At 42.0% G+C, this 23,264-nt stretch overlaps 1 protein-coding gene across 4 annotated transcripts in view; it reads right to left on the bottom strand.

Moving 5' to 3' along the window:
- The window catches only part of LOC112137456 (complement C3), a 217,125-nt gene that overhangs the window by 22,168 nt on the left and 171,693 nt on the right, over positions 1-23,264 (bottom strand). For all 4 annotated transcript variants that reach the window (XM_024259794.2, XM_036211616.1, XM_036211617.1 and 1 more), the window contains exons 30-38: positions 14,897-15,047; positions 14,663-14,748; positions 11,776-11,853; positions 11,529-11,684; positions 11,384-11,446; positions 9,238-9,319; positions 9,121-9,169; positions 8,956-9,046; positions 8,790-8,879 (exon numbers count right to left, since the gene is read on the bottom strand). In XM_024259794.2, the coding sequence (XP_024115562.2) occupies positions 8,790-8,879; positions 8,956-9,046; positions 9,121-9,169; positions 9,238-9,319; positions 11,384-11,446; positions 11,529-11,684; positions 11,776-11,853; positions 14,663-14,748; positions 14,897-15,047 (846 nt within the window). The remainder of the gene's footprint in view (positions 1-8,789; positions 8,880-8,955; positions 9,047-9,120; positions 9,170-9,237; positions 9,320-11,383; positions 11,447-11,528; positions 11,685-11,775; positions 11,854-14,662; positions 14,749-14,896; positions 15,048-23,264) is intronic.

Here is a 23,264-nt window from a genome sequence, read left to right as displayed (position 1 = left end):
ACCATTATTGTTTGGGTGTAAACTGTCTCCTTTGAAGAGATATGGTCTATTGTAAAATGATGTGAAGTTATCAATGTATGGAATGCTCATGGAATGACCGTATGATTTTACCCAAATGTGTCACGTCCAGCAGTGTTTGCCCCTCCTCCCTTGCTCTGACCTGGTTGCCACAGCTGCATATTATTTCTCATTAGTGTTTCAGGTATTTAAGTTATGGTTTTCTGGTGTTTCTCTGTCGCAGAGTCCTGTTTGCTTTCTATGTCTTGGAGCACTATTAAACACTTTTCACCGTTCCCCATCTGATTTTGAGTCCTTCCTGCTCCTGGGTTCCCCTTTCTGCCTGACGCCGTAACAAAATGTGAAGCTGACAGATGTGTGAAAACATGATGTCTCCATAAAAGTGGGGGGCTGGGTTTCCCTGAGACTGCAGCTGGGGGAGCCTCCACTCCAGCGGGCTCAGGTTAGGGGATGGGAGCCCCACTGCAACACCTTCTGGCAAACAGCGATCCAACATGAAAATCCATTTTGCTGGGGAAAGTGGATGCCCTGAAGCCGGTGAAACAGATGACGCGGCACGCAAACCCCGGGACAGCTCGCCTGAGCGGAGAGCCACAGTTTTGCAGATCAGACTGCGACATTTCCCTCTTGTGGCAGGCCCTGATGGAACAGCAGAAGCTGCTGGCGGCGGGACCGGCTCCACAGATCCAGGAAGAAGCGCACGCCGGTCAGGTTCCAGCAAACCAGGCCTCGAAGCAGTTGCTGACGCAGTTGGACTTGAGGAGGGGGAAGCGGGAGTCATCACCCAGCTGAGACCAGCAGTGGAAGGAGCTCTGTCCGATCTCGGTTCCGGTGAGCCGGCTCGGGTTGCTGCTGCTGAAGTGAGGCCTTCAGACAGCGGGGCATAGACCACAACTGCTTGGGCGTCGAGAAGAGGGCTGAGGCCCAGGGTGCTGCACCAGCCTGGTGTTCGGGGAGGTTCTGTGGACTCCTGGCCTCCACTGCGGAGCTGGTGTTGATAGTCCATGGAGCCGCTTCTGTGCATTCCAATCTGTAGTTATTACGGCCACATATTTGGTCAATGTTGCTGTCAGTGTCGATGGAGTTTGCTTCAGGAGGAAGTTCACCAAACCATGGAAGCATCTGGAACAGTGAACGATTAGCATTGAATGTTGCAATTGTTGGATATACTTAGACTGGGAAGAAGATACTAAAATAAATTTTTCTCTGAGCTCCAGTCTAACACCGGGGTCACACCGGACGCGGAAGCGCCGCTAAGCGGTGCGGAACGGAGTCCGCTTCCATTCGGCACCCATGTTAACCTATGGCGTCGTTCAGACCAGGCGCGGAGGGTCCAGGCGGTGCAGCGGAACATTTCGGCGTCTGGTCTATTTTTTCCGCGAGCGCTCCGCGTCAATACTGGCAGGAAGTTGCATTAAAATACATGAGAGAATCCAGTTTATTTTCAAAATAAAACCAATTTTTCACTATAAAACGTCGAGACTGACAAATGTAATCATATTCTTGTGTCTAAACAGACCTTAGAGATAAAAATATGCATACAATCAAAACACACAGACATGCGTGCGCGAGAGCCCCCAACCCGCACACCACAGATCTACGTAGCGGGTGTTTTGTGCTGCAGGGTTCTAGGAGGAAAAAGAGCGTAACATAACAAATGCATGGATGAGTTTTTTAGCGTCACTTTTAGATGACATATTCCTGATCCTATATTGCGTAGATGAAAAAATGCAGTTTTACAAGCTTGAGATATGTGAGCCTTAAATGATAAATCCTGGTCAAATAAAACCCCTAAGTTTCTGACTGAAGAATTGGAGGCAACATTTAACCATCCAGGGAGACTATCTGATCTGAGAGAGCATCTCTCAGGTGTTTAGGACCCAGTATCATGACCTCAGTTTTTTCTGGGTTTAGGAGGAGGTAATTAATTTTCATCCAGGTCTTAATGTCTCTGATGCATGAATTCAGTTTCTCTAGGTGGTCATTCTGGTCAGGTTTAATGGATAAATACAGCTGTGTATCATCTGCATAACAGTGAAAGTTAATGCTATGTTTCCTGATTATGTTTCCTAAGGGCAGCATGTAAAGCGTGAACAGAATGGGCCCTAGAACTGAGCCCTGAGGGACTCCGTAGCTAACTCTAGTACAATGAGAGGACTGTCCATTTACATTAACAAACTGGTATCTATCAGATAAATAGGATTCAAACCACTGGAGGGCAGATCCCCTGATCCCTATGTCATGCTCTAGTCTCTGGAGTAAGATGCTGTGGTCGATGGTATCAAAGGCTGCGCTGAGGTCTAACAGGACCAGAACAGAGATTAGTCCCTTTTCTGAAGCCAATAGCAAGTCATTAGTAACTCTGACCAGTGCAGTTTCAGTGCTATGGTGAGGTCTGAACCCTGACTGAAAATCTTCAAAGTGATTATTGTCCTGTAGGTGGCACTGCAGCTGCTTTACTACAACTCTTTCTAGGATTTTAGATATGAATGGGAGATTAGATATTGGTCTATAGTTGGCCAGAATGTCAGGATCCAGGCTGGGTTTTTTCAAAAGAGGTTTAACAACCGCATATTTAAAAGACTGAGGCACATAACCAGTCTCTAGAGAGGTATTTATTATGGTTAATATGGATTCACTAATAAGGGGGAAGATTTCTTTAAAAAGTTTAGTGGGGATTGGGTCTAAGAGACAAGTGGAGGTTTTAGAAGACGTAATAACTGATGCTATTTCTGCTTGGTCCACAGCAGTAAAGCAGTCTAATGTTTCAGACGTTTCTATGGATGCCTTTATTTCTACGACTTCTGCCTGCTTTGGGTCGATAGTGGGAATAACCACATTTAGCTTCTGTCTAATATTTGAGATTTTATTATCAAAGAATTGAAGGAAATCTTCAGAGCTGATAGTAGCAGGAATATGTGGTTCAACCGAGCTGTGGCTGTTGGTCAGCCTGGCTATAGTACTAAAGAGAAATCTTGGGTTATTTGCATTTTCTGCTATTAAAGTTGAGTAATATTGAGTTCTCGCTTTACGCAGGGATTTTTTATAACTTAAGAGGCTGCATTTCCAAGCATTCAGAGAGTGCTCTGAGCCAGAACGGCGCCATTTTCTTTCTAATTTACGAGTTATTTGTTTTAGGGAACGTGTTTCAGCGTTAAACCACGGTGCTACTCTGTTTTGTCTAACAAGCTTAAGTTTCAGAGGGGCAACAGCATCAAGTGTTCCTCTGAGGGCTTGCATGGTATCATTGACAAACTGATCATTATCAACGGGACTTAAAGTGCTCTGAGGATATTTATCCAAAATGTTACTAAACTTTGGTTGGACTGCGAGTTTAAATTCGGACACAGAATGGTCAGATAATGTTCGTTTAAGCTCTTTCTTATTTATTGGAGCCATAGGATTTTCTAATTTAAACTGAAAGGTAATTAGAAAATGATCTGAGAGTATGGGGTTATGAGGAAGGACATTCAGCTGGCTAATCTCAACTCCATGAGTTAAAACAAGGTCCAGGGTGTGCTTATGACAGTGAGTAGGTTGATTTACATTTTGTGTGAAACCAACATTTTCTATTAAAGCCGCAAATGCGTTTCCAAGACAGTCACTGGAATCATCAATATGAATATTAAAATGACCTGATATTATTATTTTGTCAGAATCTGAAATAATATTTGATACAAATTCAGAAAACTCAGAAAAAAAATTCTGAGTACAGGCCGGGAGGGCGATAAATAATTATAAATAAAACTGCTTTTTGACTCTTTCTGTTTGGGTGATTTATAGACAGTACAATGCTCTGAAATGAATTATAAATGTGTTTAACTTTAATGTTAAGGATCAAGCATGACTCTGAAATTACTGCTAACCCACCTCCTTTCCCAGTAATCCTGGATTTCTGATAGTTATTATAGCTAGGGGGGGTTGCTTCATTTAGCCGAACATAATCATCCTGTTTTAGCCAGGTTTCTGTTAGAGCTAGCAGGTTAAGTTTATTATCATTAATCAATTCATTAACTAATAGGGACTTTGAGGAAATTGATCTAATGTTTAGTAGCCCACATTTAATGACATCATAATTTTTGTTACTGTGATTCATTCTGTTCATTTGCCTACCAGCACATAAGCTAATACTAGTAGCTGCTGGGCTAGCCCTGTTTGGGGTTAGCATCGGTGCTAAAGGCCGCTCAGGGGAGAGTTTTAAACTACTGCTCTCTCCCCGGGTCTCCTCTCTGAGTTGTCAGGCTGCATGGCTAAAGCTAGCAGAAATGTTTCTGGACAGAAGAGCCGCTCCGTCCAAACTGGGATGAATGCCATCTCTGCGCATGAGGCCGGGCTTTCCCCAAAACATGCTCCAGTTATCCACAAAGCTAACGCCATTTTCTGGGCACCATTTAGCTAGCCAGCGGTTAAAAGATGAAAAGCGGCTGTACATTTCATCACTGACCACGTTTGGGAGAGGACCAGAGAAAACTACTGTGTCTGACACAGATTTAGCCAGTTTACACACCGATTCTACGTTTAGTTTAAGAATCTCTGATTGTCTTCGTCGGGCGTCGTTGCCACCTGCGTGAATTACGACCCGACGGAACCTCGCCTTACTCTGGGCTAACATTCGGAGGTTTCCTTCGATGTCACCAACTCTGGCTCCCGGGTAACATCTAACTGTAGCTCCCTTTAGCTTTACGTGTCTGACCTCGGAGGAGCCGATGACCAGGGTTTTCGGTTCAGTTGGTGCGTTACTGAGGGGAGAAAATCTGTTCCGTACAGGGAGCTCCGGGCGCTCTGCGGGCTTAGGTTTAGCTCTATGCCTTTTCCCCACCGGTACAAACTCATCCTGGGGAATCTCCGGCTGCTGAGAGGGCGGTGGGATGCTATCTAAGTCAGCTTTGCTAGCGCAGCTAGCACTCCGAGTGACAACAACATGGCTAGCTGGTTTAGCTTCCATTGAGCTAAGACGCGCTTCCAGCTGTTCGAGCCTGGATAACAGGTCTGAGATCAGACTACAGTTAACACAACGACCACTGTCTTCATTAAATAAGGCGGGATCCTGACTAAACATATGACAAGTGGGGCAGGAAAGAGGGCTGGGAGCCGAAGAGGAAGAAGGCGTCATGCTACAACAACAAGCGCTGGTTTACGCTCACCGGGAATAGCGGTCCGGGTTAGGAGGGCTTTCCGGGCTCGGTAGTCGCTGCTTGCCGAACAGTGTGCCGTCGTCCGCCGTAGCGTGCTGAGCCAGGTGTGGCTGCTCTGCTGCCTCAGGTGTGGCTGCTCTGCTGCTCTACTTTGATAAGATACTTTTGGTTTGTGCTCACAAAACTTCTTAATTGAAGATATTTAAAGTAGTGTTTTTTGTCAAGATTGAAGGTAGATTTTAGTTCCCCAAAGGACATAAAAGTGTTTGACTGTTATGGGTACAGATTATTAATTGTTTTAAGTCCTTTGGATGCCCGCATTTTAAATGTTGCATCCAATCTTCCTGGCACAAAGAGCTGATTACCCTAGATTGGGCTAAACAGTAAAAAATGGTTTTCTTCTTTTAAATATTTTTTTACATTGCAGTTCCCTTGTGCATCATAGAGTTTCTGGCAGTACTCTCTGAAAGCGTCATTGATATCCTTCGGATTTACTGCGTTTTTTCCATTTTTTGTAATTGATGTGATAGAGGTTTTAGTTCACAGTTGTTTAATTTGCTATCCTAATCATTTCTCAGCCTTGTCTCCTTGTTCATAGAATGTTTGTTTTAATCTTAACATACTCGATGCAGCCCTTTTACTGGACTGTTTGTCATATTCTGGTCTTAGGAGTAATAACCCTTTTTTCTACTTCTGGATCCTTCTTTTCAAAAACTTTGTGTTGTGTGCATTTTATTTTGTTTTCTAATTGTGAAAGATCCCGTTTTTCTTTCTTATTTTTATAGCTTGTGTAGCTAATTATTTTCCCTCTAAGGAACGCCTTAAAGGCATCCCATCTAACACAGGCTGAAGTTTGATCTTTGTTGAAGTAGAAAAAGTCTTCTATTTGTTAGCCAAGGTATTTAACAAACTGTTCCTCCTGAAGCCATTTGTGGTGAAATCGCCATCTAGGGGGATCGCTGGATATTTTTTCATCCCGGTATATTAAGGAGCATGGAGCATGATCCGATATTACAATATTGTCGTATGTACATTTGTGGATTTTGGACATCAATTCTGAGGAAATTAAGAAATAATCTATGCGTGAATATGTTTGAAATGTTGCGAATAGCATGAATATGCCTTGGTTTCCTGATTCAATTCTCTCCAGATATCTAGCAGTTTTAGTTCTTTCATGGATCTCAGGATGCCCAGTCTACAGTTGTTATGGGTTTGATCTGTTCCAGTGGATCTATCCCAGCTTGGATACAAGGTACAATTAAAGTCTCCAGCGATTATATTTTGTCCTGGAAGCGCTGAAAGCGAGAGAAACAGGTCGGCATAAAACTTAAAATCGTCAGAATTGGGACCATAAATATTAACCAAATTTAGTTTTTCTAACAATATCGACCCTTGTATTATTAAGTATCTGCCCCTCTTGTCTTTAATAACATTACTTACATGGAAAGGAACAGATTCATGAATAAGAGTCATCACTCCTCTTGCTCGGGAAGAAAATGCTGAGGTAAATACACTCCCTCACCACCTTCGTCTAATTCTTTTTTCATCCTCTTCCAGAAGGTGTGTCTCTTGAAGAAACACTATTTTGGAATCCATATCTTTTATCTTATGAATTACTTTTTTGACCTTTTTGAAACGTTGTAATCCCCTGCAGTTCCATGTTACAACCTTATATCTACTCCTTGCATTTTAAATTATATTTTGAGCAAACAAACAAACCAAAAATATATAAAAGTATTTTCGAGATGTTGCGAAACTGCTGCATAACACAATGAACTTTTTTTAAGAGAAGCCTAACTAACCTGGATATCAGAGAACACATCCAACACAACAAACCTGAACACCCATAATCCCATTTGCCCCACTTAATGGGTTTCCATCCCCCCACTTTGTGTCTCCCGCCATAGCTGATGTCTAAACCTCTTTCCATGAGGAGCAGTCTGTCCACGTCACTCAGTCCAAACATAAAAGCCGCTGCTAGCCGCTGCTTTGACTGAAAATAATTTCACTATGCTACCAAGTTTCACACATAACTGTTTCTTACAACCGAAAAAAAAAAAAAAAATTGGATTGTCACTTTCATTCAGAGTTTTTCTGGATCTTCTTCAGAAACTTTCGAGCCTCCACCGATGTTTTAAAAGTGCGAGTCTTACCCTTGTAAGTCACCAGTAATTTTGCCGGGTGTATCACTCTGTGCTTTATCCCCAGTTTGCGCAGATCCTCTCGAACTGAATCGAATTGTTTTTGAAGCTGGTGTACTCCCGCCGCCAGGTCCGGGTAAAACCGAACTCGCTGCTCCTTGTAACGAACAACCTTTTTGGCCCGCGCAGCGGAGACAACAGCCAGCTTGTCCTTGTAGTTGAGGAATCTCATGATGAGAGTGCGAGCTGGAGCGTCGCCGTCCCTCCGCGGTCCGATTCGGTGCGCTCTTTCTATAATCAGCGGAGCTTGAAGCTTTTCTGTACCGAGCGCTTCTGGGAGCCTCTTTTCCAAGAACATACGGGGATCCTGTCCTTCCGCCCCCTCTGGTAAGTTGACAAGTCTCAAGTTGTTCCGTCTAGATCTTTATTCCAAATCCAAGACTTTTTCCTCCAGAGCTTTTCCTTTCGCTTCCAGTGTGTTCACCTTGGCACACAGAGCGCTGACGTCATCCTCCGTGTTGGAAATGCGCACCTTCGCATAACCGGAAGTGGTTGTGTGTGCTTTTAGTTTGGGTTGTCCAATTTAGAACATTACAAAATCTCTTTCACACCTGTATGAAAAATCAAAATTAACCAATTTATAAAGTACTTCAGAATATAAGGCGCTCTGGCCCTCTTTTTTTTTTTTTTAGAAATATCCAAGAGCTTCTCACAGCCAGCAAAGTTACTCTGCCCTTTCTCAACTAAATCACTGATAGCATATTTCCTTTCCCAGCTGTGCTTTATACCATTTGACTACACTTGGATTGTACATGGATCTTCATTGATCTCTGGAAGGGTTTGGATTTTTATTTTCTTCTTGTGATTTTGTGGATGGAAATCAACAAATGATAAATGCTAGAGGGTCCATACAAAACGTTTTTTTTGTTTGTTTTGTTTAACCTAGTATATACAGTAACTGTAATCAAAACTAAGTCACTGTCTCCTTGCTCCTTGAGTCAAACAAACTTCTTATAGTTAGTCCACAATTGTCTAAGCCATCCATCCATCCATCTTCTTTGCCGCTTCTTCCCTTTCGGGGTCGCGGGGTGCCGGAGCCTATCCCGGCTACTGATGGACGAAGGCAGGTATCACCCAGGACAGGTCGCCAGTCTGTCGCAGGGCCTCAATCACACACACATTCACTCTCACAGACACACCTAGGGGCAATTTCAGAGTAACCAATTAACCTATGAAGCATGTTTTTGGACGGTGGGAGGAAGCCGGAGTCCCCGGTGAAAACCCACGCATGCACTGGGAGAACATGCAAACTCCACACAGAAAGGTCCCAGCCGGGATTCGAACCAGGGCCTTCTCGCTGTGAGGCAAGAGCGCTAACCACTGCGCCAACATGCAGCCCTTGTCTAAGCCAAGAATTAATAACTCAAAAGCCTTACAAAATTCCTGGAAGATTCAGAAAACATAGACATTGGTGAGAAGGAGCCTGGAGTCAAACCTTATCCAGGTAGATGATGAGGGAGCCTTTTTCTGAAAGAGCTGTATCCATTTCGAACTTGCTAATGATGCGGGCATGCCCTTCAGACAGCTGTAGACGAAAGTACAAGTCATTATTGGTTTAGAGCATTTGTTTAATCGAATCCTGAACTGATTTACACTCTTACAGCTTTTAGGTCATCCTGGTTGGGAGTGAAGCCCGTAAGCAAACCGATGTCTAAGATGGACATGGTGGCATCACGTTCGCTGTCCTTGTATCTGCACATGAGAGCACTTTGAAGAAACTGAAGAGAATTGGAGCAGATCAAAAATAATGGGACTGGTATACTTACAAAACCTCTATCTGAAGCTTGTAGACCTTTGTATCTCCAATATTCTTATCTGTAGGAAAAAAAACATCTCATATGATTAAAAAAAGTGAAACATTAAAACTACAGAAACAAAGTTACCTGGAAGCAGCTGCACGGATACATCAAACTTTTGGCAGTCACTTTCCTTTTCTTGAGGTAGAGCATAGTACAAGGACACCATCTGTACAAGCAAGATAAATGTACATAGTAACCAAAGCAAGTAATACATGAAATGTTTGGATCTGGTAGGAGACGGAATAGAGAAGACCTCATTTTGAGTTCAGCACTGCGGGTTTAAAAAAGAAGCCTGATTAAAATAGATGTCACTCTTACCATCTTAAAATTCTGTGTTTTAAACAGATTGCAATACATGAGATCAACTTTTGAAGTTTACACTTAGGACTTCTGTTCAAGCAAGTACACCTTCTTCATGATAATTTTTCAGATATTACATGAAGTTTAATGTAAAAGTCTAAGTTGTTTAAAGGAGACAGAGGTGTTTTCTGGTTACTGTGTTTTAACCCTGAAAATAAATACATTTTATTGGTGAAGTCTTCATGGAAACCAGCAGAAGTGAGTAATTGAGTCACATGGCTTAGGCCGAATTCCTCCCCCAGCAATACCAAGCCAGACTGTTTCCTTAGCTGCAGTTTTTAAGCATTTATTTAATTTTGGCATAAGGATTTTACAGGGGTAACTAGGTGGGTAAAGAGAGGAACCTGGGGAAGGAGAGATGCTAATTTTGTGTACATTTCCCGCTTTCTTTGTGTGTTTCTGTTTTTAAATACTGCATTTTTCATGAGTATTTTATTTGCTTCTATGTAAAGGACTTTGTAATGTGCCCTGTTGGCACAAGATCCATTCAAATTATGTCCATGTTGGTTTTTATCAGACACATCCAACCAATCAAATTGCAGGACGAACAATGAGACAATCTGTCAATTAAAGCACCAATACCTGTTTGGTGGTGCTATTACATTCCAGTATAAAAGTTATGAGGTTCTCAACAAAAATGGTTTGTAGTTTGCAAAACATGCAGTTTGAACTTAATCCACAGAGACTCAACAACAACCAACTTTGTCTTGAAGTTGCACAAAGACCACTAAGTTCTGAATGAAAGCAGATGCTAGCTTATTGGCATAGGAACTAGCTGTCTTAAATCAATGACACTTTAAAGTCTTTGTTAACGTTACAGCTTATCGTAATCAGACTGGTCCCAGGTGATTTAGACATTTTCATTGCCCAAAACAAATGACCTAGCTGCTGCTGCAGGTAGGGATCTGGGTCCTCTCATATACTGTCAACAAACTGGACAAGAGCAAACAGTAGCGAAGCTGGGGCCCCAAGCTCAGCTGTGGGCTTCCTGGAGTTCAGCTTTAGTTTTAATTTATTTCTTCATAGGGGTACTGTGATGTCCTCAACCGTTATTGTCAGTAGGCTTCCCGCCGTCTCCCCCTCTGGCTCTATTCTAGGGCCATTGCCTCATTTGGTTTAACATCAATTTTTACTGACAATGAGCTCTATCTTTTCTGTAAACCACCATAATAACTGTTATCCTTTCAAGAATGCATTACTACTTCCCTTTTGTTTTCTCAAAATGTTTCTGTTCTTTTTTTTTTCAGATGTGCTGATCAGAGTTTACTAAAAGTAAAAGAACATTCTTTTTTGGGGATTTTTATCTGTACAAATTTGATACATTCAGCATTCTCTCCCTGCCTTGTGACTGCCCTCCCTTCATTGTAATCATATATATATATATATATATATATATATATATATATATATATATATATATATATATATATATATATATATATATATATATATAGTTCAGCTACTTTTTTGCCCCATCTCACCAAAACTTCTCTGCCACAAAGTTGTAAGCCTCTTGGCAGCTCTCTAGACTATTTCCCCTCTGAAGGGCTTTGACTCCTTTCCCTGAATGCCCTTATCATTACTTTGTTCCCTTTGCTCCTGCTAACTCTACTCTCCCTCTCAAGAGACGGGATGGGTATATGATATGCAAATGATGCTCTCTGACTATTAACGTTCTGAGTCATTTAAAGATCCCCCTTCAGTGCTGAAAATTGTTGGTCTTGACTGGTTTGAGTTGGGACTTCATCAAGACTTGAGCAAAAAGAATTGGTCCCACCTTTGGAAACCATGTGGGTCATCCAGGTCATATTTTAGATTTAGATTTAAATCACAAATCTGGAACTTCCTCAGAAACTGATTCAATCCTTACTTTGACAACAGCTTCTCCTGATCCGGTGGCCTTCACTTTTACATCTTTGTTTATATCTTTAATCTGCAGACACAGTATTAGTCATAAAAATCAAAGAAAAATGAATAAATTTTGGAACCAATTTGTATCAGCAGCAGGATCTTACTCTAGAGGTTCTTGTAGCGTAGCTGTTGTCACGGTTGAATTCATATTTATCAGGTTTTGATTTGCCTGGCAACAAGATATCCACTTTCAGATCATACTCTGGTTCTTGAGCGTTGGTCCAGTACTCTGCTATAGCCTGGTATACAATTATTGTAGCCTAAAAGAAAAAGATTTAAAACAGATTCAGAGGTCCACAAGGATTTTTAATGTTTGTTACAAAAAGTACAAAGTACCAAACTTTTCCTTACCTGGGTGGATCCAAAGCCCCCACCAACAGTCTGTTGCTGGTTGAACCATCTCACAACAGGTCTGGCATCTTCAAATGACTAGAAGGCAAAATAGAGGACACAAGCAATTGTTGACACATACTGGTTAATATCAATAGCAAGTCTTGCTCTATTTTAGCAGTCATTCAATCTGTGATCATTCTCAGCTGATCCATCTCAAAACCTAATCTCTCCCGTTAATTTAGTTGTGTCCTAAAGCTCTATTCTAGGGCCCTCCATCATTTGCTGACATCTTCCAAAAAATGAACATACATTTTCACTGACAATGAGCTCTATCTTTCCTGTAAACCACCCTAACAACTGTTATTCTTTCAAGAGTGTGTTACTACTTCCCTTTTATTTTCTCAAAATGTTATTTTTCCTTATTCTTTGTTTTTTTTTAGATGTGCCGATCAGAGATCACTTTTTTGGGGGGGATTTTAATCTGTTCAAATTGTTATATTCGACACTATGTCCCTGCCTTGTAACTGTCCTGTCTACATTGTAATCATATATACACCTGTTCAGCTTCTTTTTTTCCCCATCTCACCAAAACTTTTCTGCCACAAAGTTGTAAGCCTCTTGGCAGCTCTCTAGACTATTTCCCCTCTGAAGGACTTTGACTCCTTTCCCTTTGCTGAATATTCTGCCCTGTAGAACAGTGAGTATCTAAGCAATATCAGTCTTTTGTTCATTTTGCTCCTGCTAACTCTACTCTCTCTCTCAAAGATCTAATCAGCGCTTTCCCTTTAGTATGGAGATTTCTGACCTGCTTTTTCCTGTTCTAGGATCTCTACTTCCTGAGTAAACCTGCTCTCTTTTACTTAAAAATAAAGTTCAGGCCTTAAATTAAGAAAATTTAAAAAGTTTTACAAATTTGCACCCCATGTGTATAAAGCTACATAACCCTTTACTGTAACAGTAACATCTCTCAAACACAAGAGGCCATCAGCTCGTTTTTTTTTCTTAGCTATCGAACAGTTCAAGTAAAGAAAAGTTCCTCTTTAATTACTTCTCGATCCAAAGTTTTGCTAAAAATGCAGCATGTTTTTTTTGTTTTTTTTTTTACTAAAAATGTGAACTAACACATACAAGAATATTTATCTGAATGAAGCATAGATATCATATAGAGAGTAGATGCCGCATTGGCTGCTGGAGCGCAGGAAATGCGGCCGCCATCTTGGACAGGTCGTCCTGTCACCAAGACAAATAAAAATAAAGAAGACAAACACAAGATGCCTGAGCATTGTGCGGCATATGCCTGCTCAAATCGGCGGAATATTGAAGCCAGGGATCAGGGGATTACCTTTCACAGGTAAGTTTGAACATTTTTATTGGTTTTATTTAGGGAATAGACTATATTGTTACTGTGTTGTTATCTACACCAGTGGATTATTTGACAGCTAACGTAGCCATCTAGTGCTGGTGTTACTGTTCACTCAGCTATGCAGGCTATTTGAGACTTTTTAAATCATATATTCCATAAAAATGGCACAACAATGCTACTGTAGAAACAAAACAAATATAACTGGTATTAAATATCTTTCATTGCCATCCCACTCCACTGATTACTGAGGTGAAGTTAGTTGGATATTCGACAGACATTCACGCACTGATTTGCAAATAGGAACAACTGAACATCTGAATATAGAATAGTTTGCCAAGAAACTTACTCATGATTTTAGCTGCTTGGTTTATCATCAATAGAAATGTGAAATTTTTATTTTGCTGACAAAACAAAAGGTTCTAAAAAATCTGAAGAATGAAATAAATAGAAAAAATTGAATAAAAAATGTAGATAGAAAATTGAAAACTAGGAATTAAATTGTAAGAAGAATGAAGAAAACAAGATTGACTTCCTTTATCATGTATATCATGTTTGTGTAGACTCTTCTGAATCTCTCTCTCTTTTATTTAATTTCGATTTCAAGGTTTCCCAAAAAAGATGTGAGGAAGAATTGGGAAGCGGCCTTAAGGAGAGAAGGCTTCACTGCAACTGACTCGTCTGTGCTCTGCAGTGAACATTTTAAGCCAGAAGATTTTGACCGGACCGGTCAGATTGTGAGACTGAAAGATGGCGTTATTCTGTCAGGAAGCACAAGGAAGAGGCTCTGTAAAGAAGTGCTCTTCCAGGGGTTTAAGCTTATGTCCAACTTTCAAGAACATTTTGTAAATATGGCTTAATGGTTTGTCATGTTCTTGTTCACCTGGTTTCTCTCTCTCTAAAAACTATATATGATTTATAATTCTATAAGTATACTATATTGCATATATTATATTTATATTCTATCTATATATAAGGAATATAAAAACTGAGCTTGAGTATCTCTTTCTAATATAAGTATATATGATTTATAATTCTACAAGTATATTATATTAATTTCTATCTATATATTAGAAATATGAGACTGAGTTTGATTATCTCTATCTCCCTCTCTAAAAATATATGATTTATAATTCTGTAAATATATTGTATATATTATATTTGTATCTTTCTCTTTATCTTTCTAAAATAAGTCTGTATGTGTTCATATATATTGAAAAAGCTGAGTCTTTTATTTATTTTTTGCTTCTATTACTGTTAAGCCCAGAATAAATGATAAATTATGCCAACCCATGTGTACTGGATCATAGCTAAATGTATGATGTTTGCAACAAAGAAAAAAAATTGAAAATCAGTTTAGTATTCAGCGAGTTATGATCGATTAAGCGTGAGGAGTCTTCGTCGTTCCTGTCAAACAGATTACAACCAGTGGAGAGGGCGACCGGTCCAAGATGGCAGCCCCGCGGCTCGTCAGCGCCAATAGGAAGTAGCGGTCGATGCGGCATCTACTCTCTATTATATCTATGGAATGAAGGATGAGCTCACCTTGGTCTTGACCAAAGCCAGTAGAGCATAAGCTGTGGCTTCAAGGGTTAAGATGGGCCTTCCAGGAATAGGCCAGTGGGACAAATCTGGGAGATGAGAGCAAAACCATCATCATGACACATCCCAAACAGACAGCAAATCTCTAACTGAAAAAAAAGAAAACTTGACCAAAGTTACAAATCCTAGAGTCAACAGCATTGAGTGATGTTTGTTGGGTGATTTTTGTGTCAGCACCTGGAGAAATGAACTTGTTGAGAATCTCACGGTTTAGTTTTCCCTCATTAGCCAGAGCATATGATGTCATGGCAACAGCATAAGGATTTGTAAGGCTGGGCAGTCGTTTCTCCAGGTAGGCAACTGCATTGCTAATGCTGCCTGGTAGAGTCTACACAAGAGGGGGAGAAACAAACGATTAAAAAGTTTAAAGCCTCAATGATTAAAAGCCGATGTTCAATAGAGTGTTGGGAAGATTTGGGAGGACTGCTATTTTAGAATATCGTTTTATTATTACTGAAGGAGTTCTAGCAATGTATGTCTATTATCTGCATACATACCTTGGAGTTTCCCACAAATCCTTCAGGACATACTATGAAAAATGTCGATCATACAAGGACACGTGGATAGATTAGAATTTTAAGCGCAATATTATTGAAATTTGTTTTAGTTCAGTTTAAAAAAGATCAGACAACAGAAATGCACACGTAGAACTCAAGGTTGACTTTAGAATCAGACCCTAGTGCCTCATTTCCACTGAGTGGTCCAGACTGGACCTTTGAGCGCTTCCATTACAAATTGGGCCTGTTAAGCAGGACCGACTGGTACCATGTCTGGACCCCTGTTGGTCGTAGGTCCATTGAAAAATGCTATGGACCCGTTAGGGCGGAGCTTCTATCGTCAGACATAGGGTACACCCTATTGATTATACAACAAGAAGCGTCCAACCAGTATTTTTCCCGAGTTAAGATCCAAACCAAAAGTTCTGTCCTTCTCCGTTTCCCCGATCATGCTTTTTTTTAATTACTATTCCTTCCACTGCCAATTGACATCAACCGTCGAGGGGGAGCAGAAAATGTTGATGTGTGTAGCTTTGCTTGCCTGGCTTTACCATGGGACTGTATCTGATTCATGGAGGAATTTGTGACTGATTCGTGGAGTGGTTTGGATTATCCTGCAAATTTGACAGCAATATGAACCTATTAGGCTCCATTTAATATGTGGGTGTTTGATAAGATTTATGGTTAGTGAGAGTTTGGGGACAGTTTGTATAGAGGTGGAGGAAGTTCAATGAGTTTCATAATTTGCAAAACTGTGCAAACTCTGGAGTTATCAGGAGCTATCTACTGAATATGCACTATCCATTTAACATATTTTTTTGGTTCAACATGACAAAGAGACTGATTTATAAATCAAAACTATACTACTACTACTACTAATGATGATGATGATTATGACAACTGGAATAATGTAATAGCCTTTTCTAATCATTGTCAATGTATGTGAATTAATTATCTTGTATGTGTATGTATATGGATTTGTATCATGTTAATGTACACATCCATCCATCCATCCATCTTCTTCCCCTAATCCGGGATCGGGTCGCGGGGGCAGCAGTCAAAGCAAAGATGTCCAGACTTCCCTCTCCCCAGTCACTTCCTCCAGCTCCTCTGGGGGACCCGAGGCGTTCCTAGGCGAGCGAGCAACATAGTCTCTCCATCGTGTCCTGGGTCTTTCACGGGGCCTCCGCCCTGTGGGACATGCCCGGAACACCTCTCCAGGGAGGCGTCCAGGAGGCATCCGGATCAGATGCCCAAGCCATTTCAACTAGCTCCTCTCGATGCGGAGGAGAAGCGGCTCTACTCCAAGCTCTCTCCGGGTGACTGAGCTTCTCACCCTATCTCTAAGGGAGCGCCCAGCCACCCTCCGGAAAAAAATAATTTCAGCCGCTTGTAGTCGGGATCTTGTTCTTTCGGTCATGACCCAAAGTTCATGACCATAGGTGAGTACTGGAACGAAGATCGACCGGTAAATCGAGAGCTTTGCTTTCTGGCTCAGCTCTCTTTTTACCACAACCGCTGCAGCGACTGCAAAATGTGGCAAGTTGCTCCAATCCGCCTGTCGATCTCACGCTCCGATCTTCCCTCACTCGTGAACAAGACCCCAAGATATTTAAACTCCTCCACCTGAGGAAAGAGCACTTCACCCACCGAGAGAGGGCAAACCACCTTTCACTGGTTGAGAACCATGGCCTCAGACTTAGCGGTGCTGACCCCTCATCCCAGTCGCTTCAGACTCGGCTGCAAATCGCTCCAATACATGCTGGAGGTCATGGCTCGATGAAGCCAACAGAACAACATCATCTGCAAAAAGCAGAGATGAAATCCTGTGGTCCCCAAACCAGATCCCCTCCAGCCCCTGGCTGCGCCTAGAAATTCTGTCCATAAAGCCTATGAACAGAACAGGTGATAAAGGGCAGCCCTGCAGGAGTCCAACATGCACCGGAAACTGGTCTGACTTACTGCCGGCCATGCGAACCAAGCTCCTGCTTCGGTCATACAGAGACCGTACAGCCCTCAGTAAGGCTCCCGGGACCCCATACTCCCATAGCACCCTCCACAGGACACCACGGGAAACGCAGTCGAACGCCTTCTCCAAATCCACAAAACACATATGGACTGGATGAGCGAACTCCCACGAGCCCTCAAATACCCGGGAGAGGGTGTAGAGCTGGTTCACTGTTCCACGACCAGGACGGAAACCGCACTGTTGTTATTGGATCGGAGGTTCAACTATCGGATGGACTCTCTTCTCCAGTAACCTGGCATAGACTTTACCAGGAAGGCTGAACTGAAACGACTACAAAGTCAATCATTGATTTCCTGCCTAGGGTGTCCAGATGCCAGGTGTATTGATGGACACCTTTGTGTTCGAACATGGTGTTTGTTATGGACAAACTGTGGCGTGCACAGAAGTCCAACAACAAAACTGCACTCGGGTTCAGGTCAGGGAGGCCATTCCTACCAATCACGCCCCTCCAGGTGCCACTGTCATTGCCCACATGGGCATTGAAGTCCCCCAGGAGGACGACGGAGTCCCCTCTTGGGGGACTTTCCAGTACCCCTCCAAGAGACACCAAAAAGGCTGGGTACTCCGAACTGCTGTTTGCCCCGTGAGCCAAAATCATAGTCAGAGACCTGTCCCCCACCCGAAGGCAAAGGGACACAACCCTCTCCTCCACCGATGTGAACTCCAACACTTGGTGGCTGAACCGGGGGCTCACGAGTAAGCCCATCCCCGGCCCGCCGCCTCTTACCATGGGCAACTCCAGAGTGGTAGAGAGTCCAACCTCTCTCGAGGGACTGAGTTTCAGAGCCCAGTCTGTGTGTCGAGGTGAGCCTGACTATATCTAGCCGGTATCTCTCAACCTCTTGCACCAGCTCAGGCTCCTTCCCTCCCAGAGAGGTGACATTCTATGTCCCAAAAGCCAAATTCCATGTCCGAGGCACTCGCCTTTGGCTGCTGCCCAAAGCACATTGCACCGGCCCTTCAGATCTCTCCTGCAGGTGGTGGGCCCACTGGCGGGTGATCTCACGTCGCTCCTTCGGGTTGGACCCTACCGGGGCCTGTGGGAGGAGCCCCGGCCACCAGGCGCTCACCTCCGAACCCCAACCCCAGGCCTGGCTCGAGGGTTGGGCCCCGGTGACGCCAATCCCGGCGATGTAACAGGATCTCTGTTTATGTGTCTCATGAAGGGGTTCTGAACTGCACTTTGTCTGGCTTGTCACTCAGGACCTGTCTGCCATGGGAGACCCTACCAGGGGCAAAAGCCCCTGACAGCATAGCTCCTGAGATCACTCGAGCTCTCAAACCCCTCTACCACGTTAAGGTGGCGGTTCGAGAAGGGGTTAATGTATACATAAATAATGTATATTTGTATGCGTGTTTGTGTGTGTACGCGTCTTCATTTTTTTACTTTTTAATTTTTGTTTTTAATTTAATACTATTCATTCAACTTCTTAGCCTCTTGAGTCAGAGCCTAACTGGGCTACTGATGGGCAAAGGCAGAGTGTACCCAGAACAGGTCGCCAGTCTATTGCAGGGCCACAACAACACACCCATACACACTCACATTCTCAAGACATGAGTCAAGTGAGTCACTGATAGTAGGGCGGAGAACTTTGCAGCGCGTGCTGTCTCTGTCTTTTGGTGTTGTTGTGGCCCTGAGCCGTATTGCTGTGTTCCTGGTTCCAGCCCTGTTTCTCCTCCTGCACAGGTGTATGTATTTGGGATTCAGGTGATTGGCTACAAGAGAACCACCTTGGAAGAACTTCTGGAGAACTCTTTATTCGGTCTTCCTGCTACAGCCAAATAAATTGAGGCAGCCCTGGGTTCTCAGCTGCCTCCTTGCCAGGACTCGTCTGTTTGGTTCTTTTGGTTTGCTCCATGTTGCAATCATACACTTCATACCCAGACACACATACAACATTACATCTGCATACTCTGTTAGTTTGTTTTTTCTTTCTTTACTCATAATTCCGCTCTCTTTGGGGTCCAGTTGACTCCAACCACATATTGATATGTGATTTCTTCCATGACAAAGGTGGACAGGATTTTATGTCTGTCATGGACATTAGTGAAACTCAAAAATCAAAGATAAAAAAAAGTTCAGCGCACTGTCTTGGGGGGTCCAGATGACCCCACTTTTAATGTAAACAAACTAAGGAGAGCGGAAGGGTTACAAGCAATTAAAGTGCTAAAACAATCTTCGTCTCCCCTTTTTTTTGTTATGGTCAGGAGCCAGTCCTAACAATCTAGAGTATAAAAAGCAGTTTTTATCTCAGTGTGCCATTTGATTTGAAATGGGTTATTTGGTGTATTGCAAAAATCTCTCGAGTTTCCTAGAAACATTGTTGAAGTATGGAATGACAGAATTTTTGTTTTTGTTCTAAGAGCCTTCCTCTGCATTCTTGCTGGTGTGAGATGCTGTCTTGTTGAAAGTCCATTTAGGATATCCACAGGTTTTTGTAACCAACTTGAGATGGTCCTTTCCTTTTTTCCTAGCTTCTGTAGTGGTGGGGTTTGTTTTGTTGGTTGAAAGTTTCATTACTCCCAGTTTGTGTTGGAGAATGTGGTCCGAATCAAATAAAAGGTATTTATCCACGTGTGGGTTTCCTGTAGATTCCTATTTCCAGGTTGCCTTCTTTGCCTTTGATGACTGTATAGTCCAGCTAATTGTTGTTTGTCTCCTCTAGTAAATTTAATGTTGAATTTAAGTTTTTTGCTGAAGCTTGCACCTAGTTAGTTTTAACCTTCACCTAGGTGTCATCCATATAATGACGACTCTGAAAACCGGCTGGTATCCCAAATGGTCTTTCAACAAGGCAACATCTCATACCAGGATGAATACAGAGGAAATCTCTCAGGACAAAATTAAAAACATTCTCATTCCATACTTCACCGATGTCTCTGAGAAAATCAAGATAATTTTTGCTAAACACCAAATACAAACTCCTTTCAAACCAAGCAAAACAAAGACGAAAAATGGTTCTTTGAGGTTCCAAAGATCCTACACCAACAGAAAAAAGAAAAAAATTGTTGTTAATCATTCCAGTGCCGTAAAGAACTTCAAACTTTATTAATTTATATAGCGCCTTTCATTCGCCGAAACACGAAGCACTTAACATAAAGTGAATAAAACACATATTAAAAACACTAAAAGGACAGTGTTAAAAAACAAATTCACATTCAAAAAGACACACAAAATAAACTTCCCTCTATCCCTAGTTCCACCCCCACTCCCCAAGTTCCCCCCAATAGACCCTGGTCTATAAAGCTGAACAAAGAATAAAAACCTGCAGATCTATGGGATTAGTCCGGTTTGGTTCTACTGTGTAGAAACGATATTACGAGGATCCCCTTATTCAAGACCCAGGTTGGCCATGGCAGGCACCGCAGCAACACCCCCTCACCCCTACAGGTTCCACCTGCGGGGTGAAACACTGGAGTTTAAAATAAATAAAAAGCTTTTAAAACAATAAATAACAAAAATAAATAAATAAAAACAATGAAAAATAAATAAATATGATATTTGTAAAACATGGTTAGTTGATTAAAAAACCAATGAGTTTTTAAATAACAATAAAATAATTCACATAGAAGTTAAAATAATAAAATAAAAGAGAAGATAAAATTCAATAAGTAAAAGACAGATTAAAAAGGTGGGTCTTGAGCCTTTTCTTAAAAATATCTACAGTCTCTGAGACTCTCCGGCAGGCTGTTCCACAAGCGAGGACCGTAATGGTGGAACGAAGCCTCACCATGTGTTTTGGTCCTCACCTTAGGAACAACTAAAAGGCCAGTGACGGAGGACCTCAGGGTCCGCGATGGTTCATACTTTAAAATAAAGTCACTTAATTAAGAAGGCCCAAGATCATAAAAAAATTTATAAACCATTAAGAGAACTTTAAAATCAATGCTGAAACGCACAGGGAGCCAATGCAGCGATTTTAAGATTGGTGTAATGTGCTCCTGGCCTCCGTTCCTCGTCAGAACTCGTGCCGCCGAGTTCTAAAGAAATTGTAGATTTGACAGAGACTTTTGAGGTAAACCAGAGAGCAGTGCTTTACAATAATCTAAACAACTAAAAATAAAAGTATGCATCAGCGCCTCTGTGCTGGCAAGAGAGAGGAATGGGTGGGCTCTGGCACTATTTTTGAGATGATAAAATCCCGTCTTAACGACTTTTTTGATATATGGAACAAAATTCAGCTCACAGTCAAAAAGAACACCCAAATTTCTCATGCACTGAGAAGGATTAAAATTATTGAGCGTTGGTAAAATCCTCTCTCTCTTGTCTTCAGGACGATGATTAAAACTCCTATTTTGTCCTATTTGAGTTGTAGGAAGTTTTCTGCCATCCATGATTTAATATCTAAAATACAGTTTAAAAGAGTATTTACAGGTTCAAAGTCATCAGGAGACACAGCGATGTAAAGCTGAGTATCATCGGCGTAGCTGTGAAGGTTAATGCCGTGTCTCCTGATGACATCCCCAAGAGGCAACATGTATAAATTAAAAAGTATAGGACCTAGAATTGACCCTTGGGGAACCCCACAACTTATTTTATGGATTCTTGAGGAGCATGTATCCAAATTTACATACAAATGTCGATCTGTGGGATAAGAGTGGAATCAGGTAAGAACAGTACCTGAGAGGCTAACCTGACTCCTAAGTCTGTCTAATAAAATCTGGTGATCTACCGTATTGAAGGCAGTCTTAAGATCAAGTAGCACCGGTACAGAGAGTTTCTGCGAGTCGGTGGTATTTTTAAAGGTCAGTTAAAATCTTTAAAAGGGCCGTCTCAGTACTGTGATTTATCCTAAAACCAGATTGACATTTTGCTTAAATATGTTCATTTAAAAAATGTTTGTAATTGAGTAAAAACTGTTTTCTCAATAATTTTAAGATTGGATACAGGTCTGTAATTATCTATTGTCTTTGGATCCAAGTTACTCTTCTTCAGAAGGGGCTTCACCACCACCGTCTTACAGGCAGTGGGGAAGACCCCTGTCTGAAGAGAGGTGTTAACTATGTTTAAAAGCTCCGGCTCAAAGAATCCATAAAAGGTTTTTAAAAGAGAAGTGGGGATGGGGTCTAAAAGGCAGGTTGTAGTTTTTGTTGTGGAAAAAAATCGACCAAGCGTCTTCTCATCAACCAGGACAAAACTCTCCAGTGTTTCCTCAGGTAAAGACAATGCCACTGACCTGCTAACATTAGTGCTATGTATCGGTTGAAGGTTAGATCTAATAGCATTGACTTTACTCCTGAAGTGGTTCGCAAAGTCCTCACATGGAGTTTCTGAGTGAGGCATGATTGGCTTATTAAAGTCTTTGTTCAATAAAAAATCAATAGTCTTAAAAAGAAACTGAGGGTTGTGTTTATTGTATGTGATGACTTTTGAAAAATAAAGAGTACTTGCTTTTTTAACGGCGTCATTGTAACTTTTTAATTGATCTTTAAAAAAGTCATAATTGAATGTTAAATTTGTGTCAGAAGGTTGCCCTCTGTCTCCCCCTCTGGCTCCCTCTGCACACAGTCTCCTGAGTATTAGCAACTTCCTGTTCTCTTCTCACTGCATTTCCCATCAGCCCCTGCAGCTCGTCCCAGAAGCTCCTCAGCTGCTTCTCATCTGCAATCACCCTCAACAGCTTAAAGCCAGAGCACCAAGCCAAACTCAGTGCGAAGTATTATCCTCCCTGCTATCCTGAATTTCTGAATCCTGCCCTTACTGTTGCCGACTTATTTTGAACTCCACTCTCTCCTGTCAGCTGCCTGCCTCGACTCCTGCCTGGCCTTGACCTCTGCTTGCCTCTCCTCTGATAAAGCCAAGCCGTGCCTGACCTTTGCCTGTCTCTGACCACCGTCTGCCTCACCTATGAAATCTCCACGCCGTGCCTGACCTCTGCCTGTCTGACCAGCTTCTGCCCCTAAACTCTTTAATAAAACGCTGCATATGGATCCAACTGCCTCTGACTCCTTGTTACAATTTGATTTCCTAAACTTTCAGTCTGCAAATTCTCATTAGATTTAAAGTAGTCCCATTTCT

The sequence above is a fragment of the Oryzias melastigma genome, linkage group LG1 (assembly GCF_002922805.2).
Source record: "Oryzias melastigma strain HK-1 linkage group LG1, ASM292280v2, whole genome shotgun sequence".
NCBI classification, from domain to species: Eukaryota; Metazoa; Chordata; class Actinopteri; order Beloniformes; family Adrianichthyidae; genus Oryzias; species Oryzias melastigma.
This window is presented reverse-complemented; position numbering and strand designations above follow the sequence as displayed.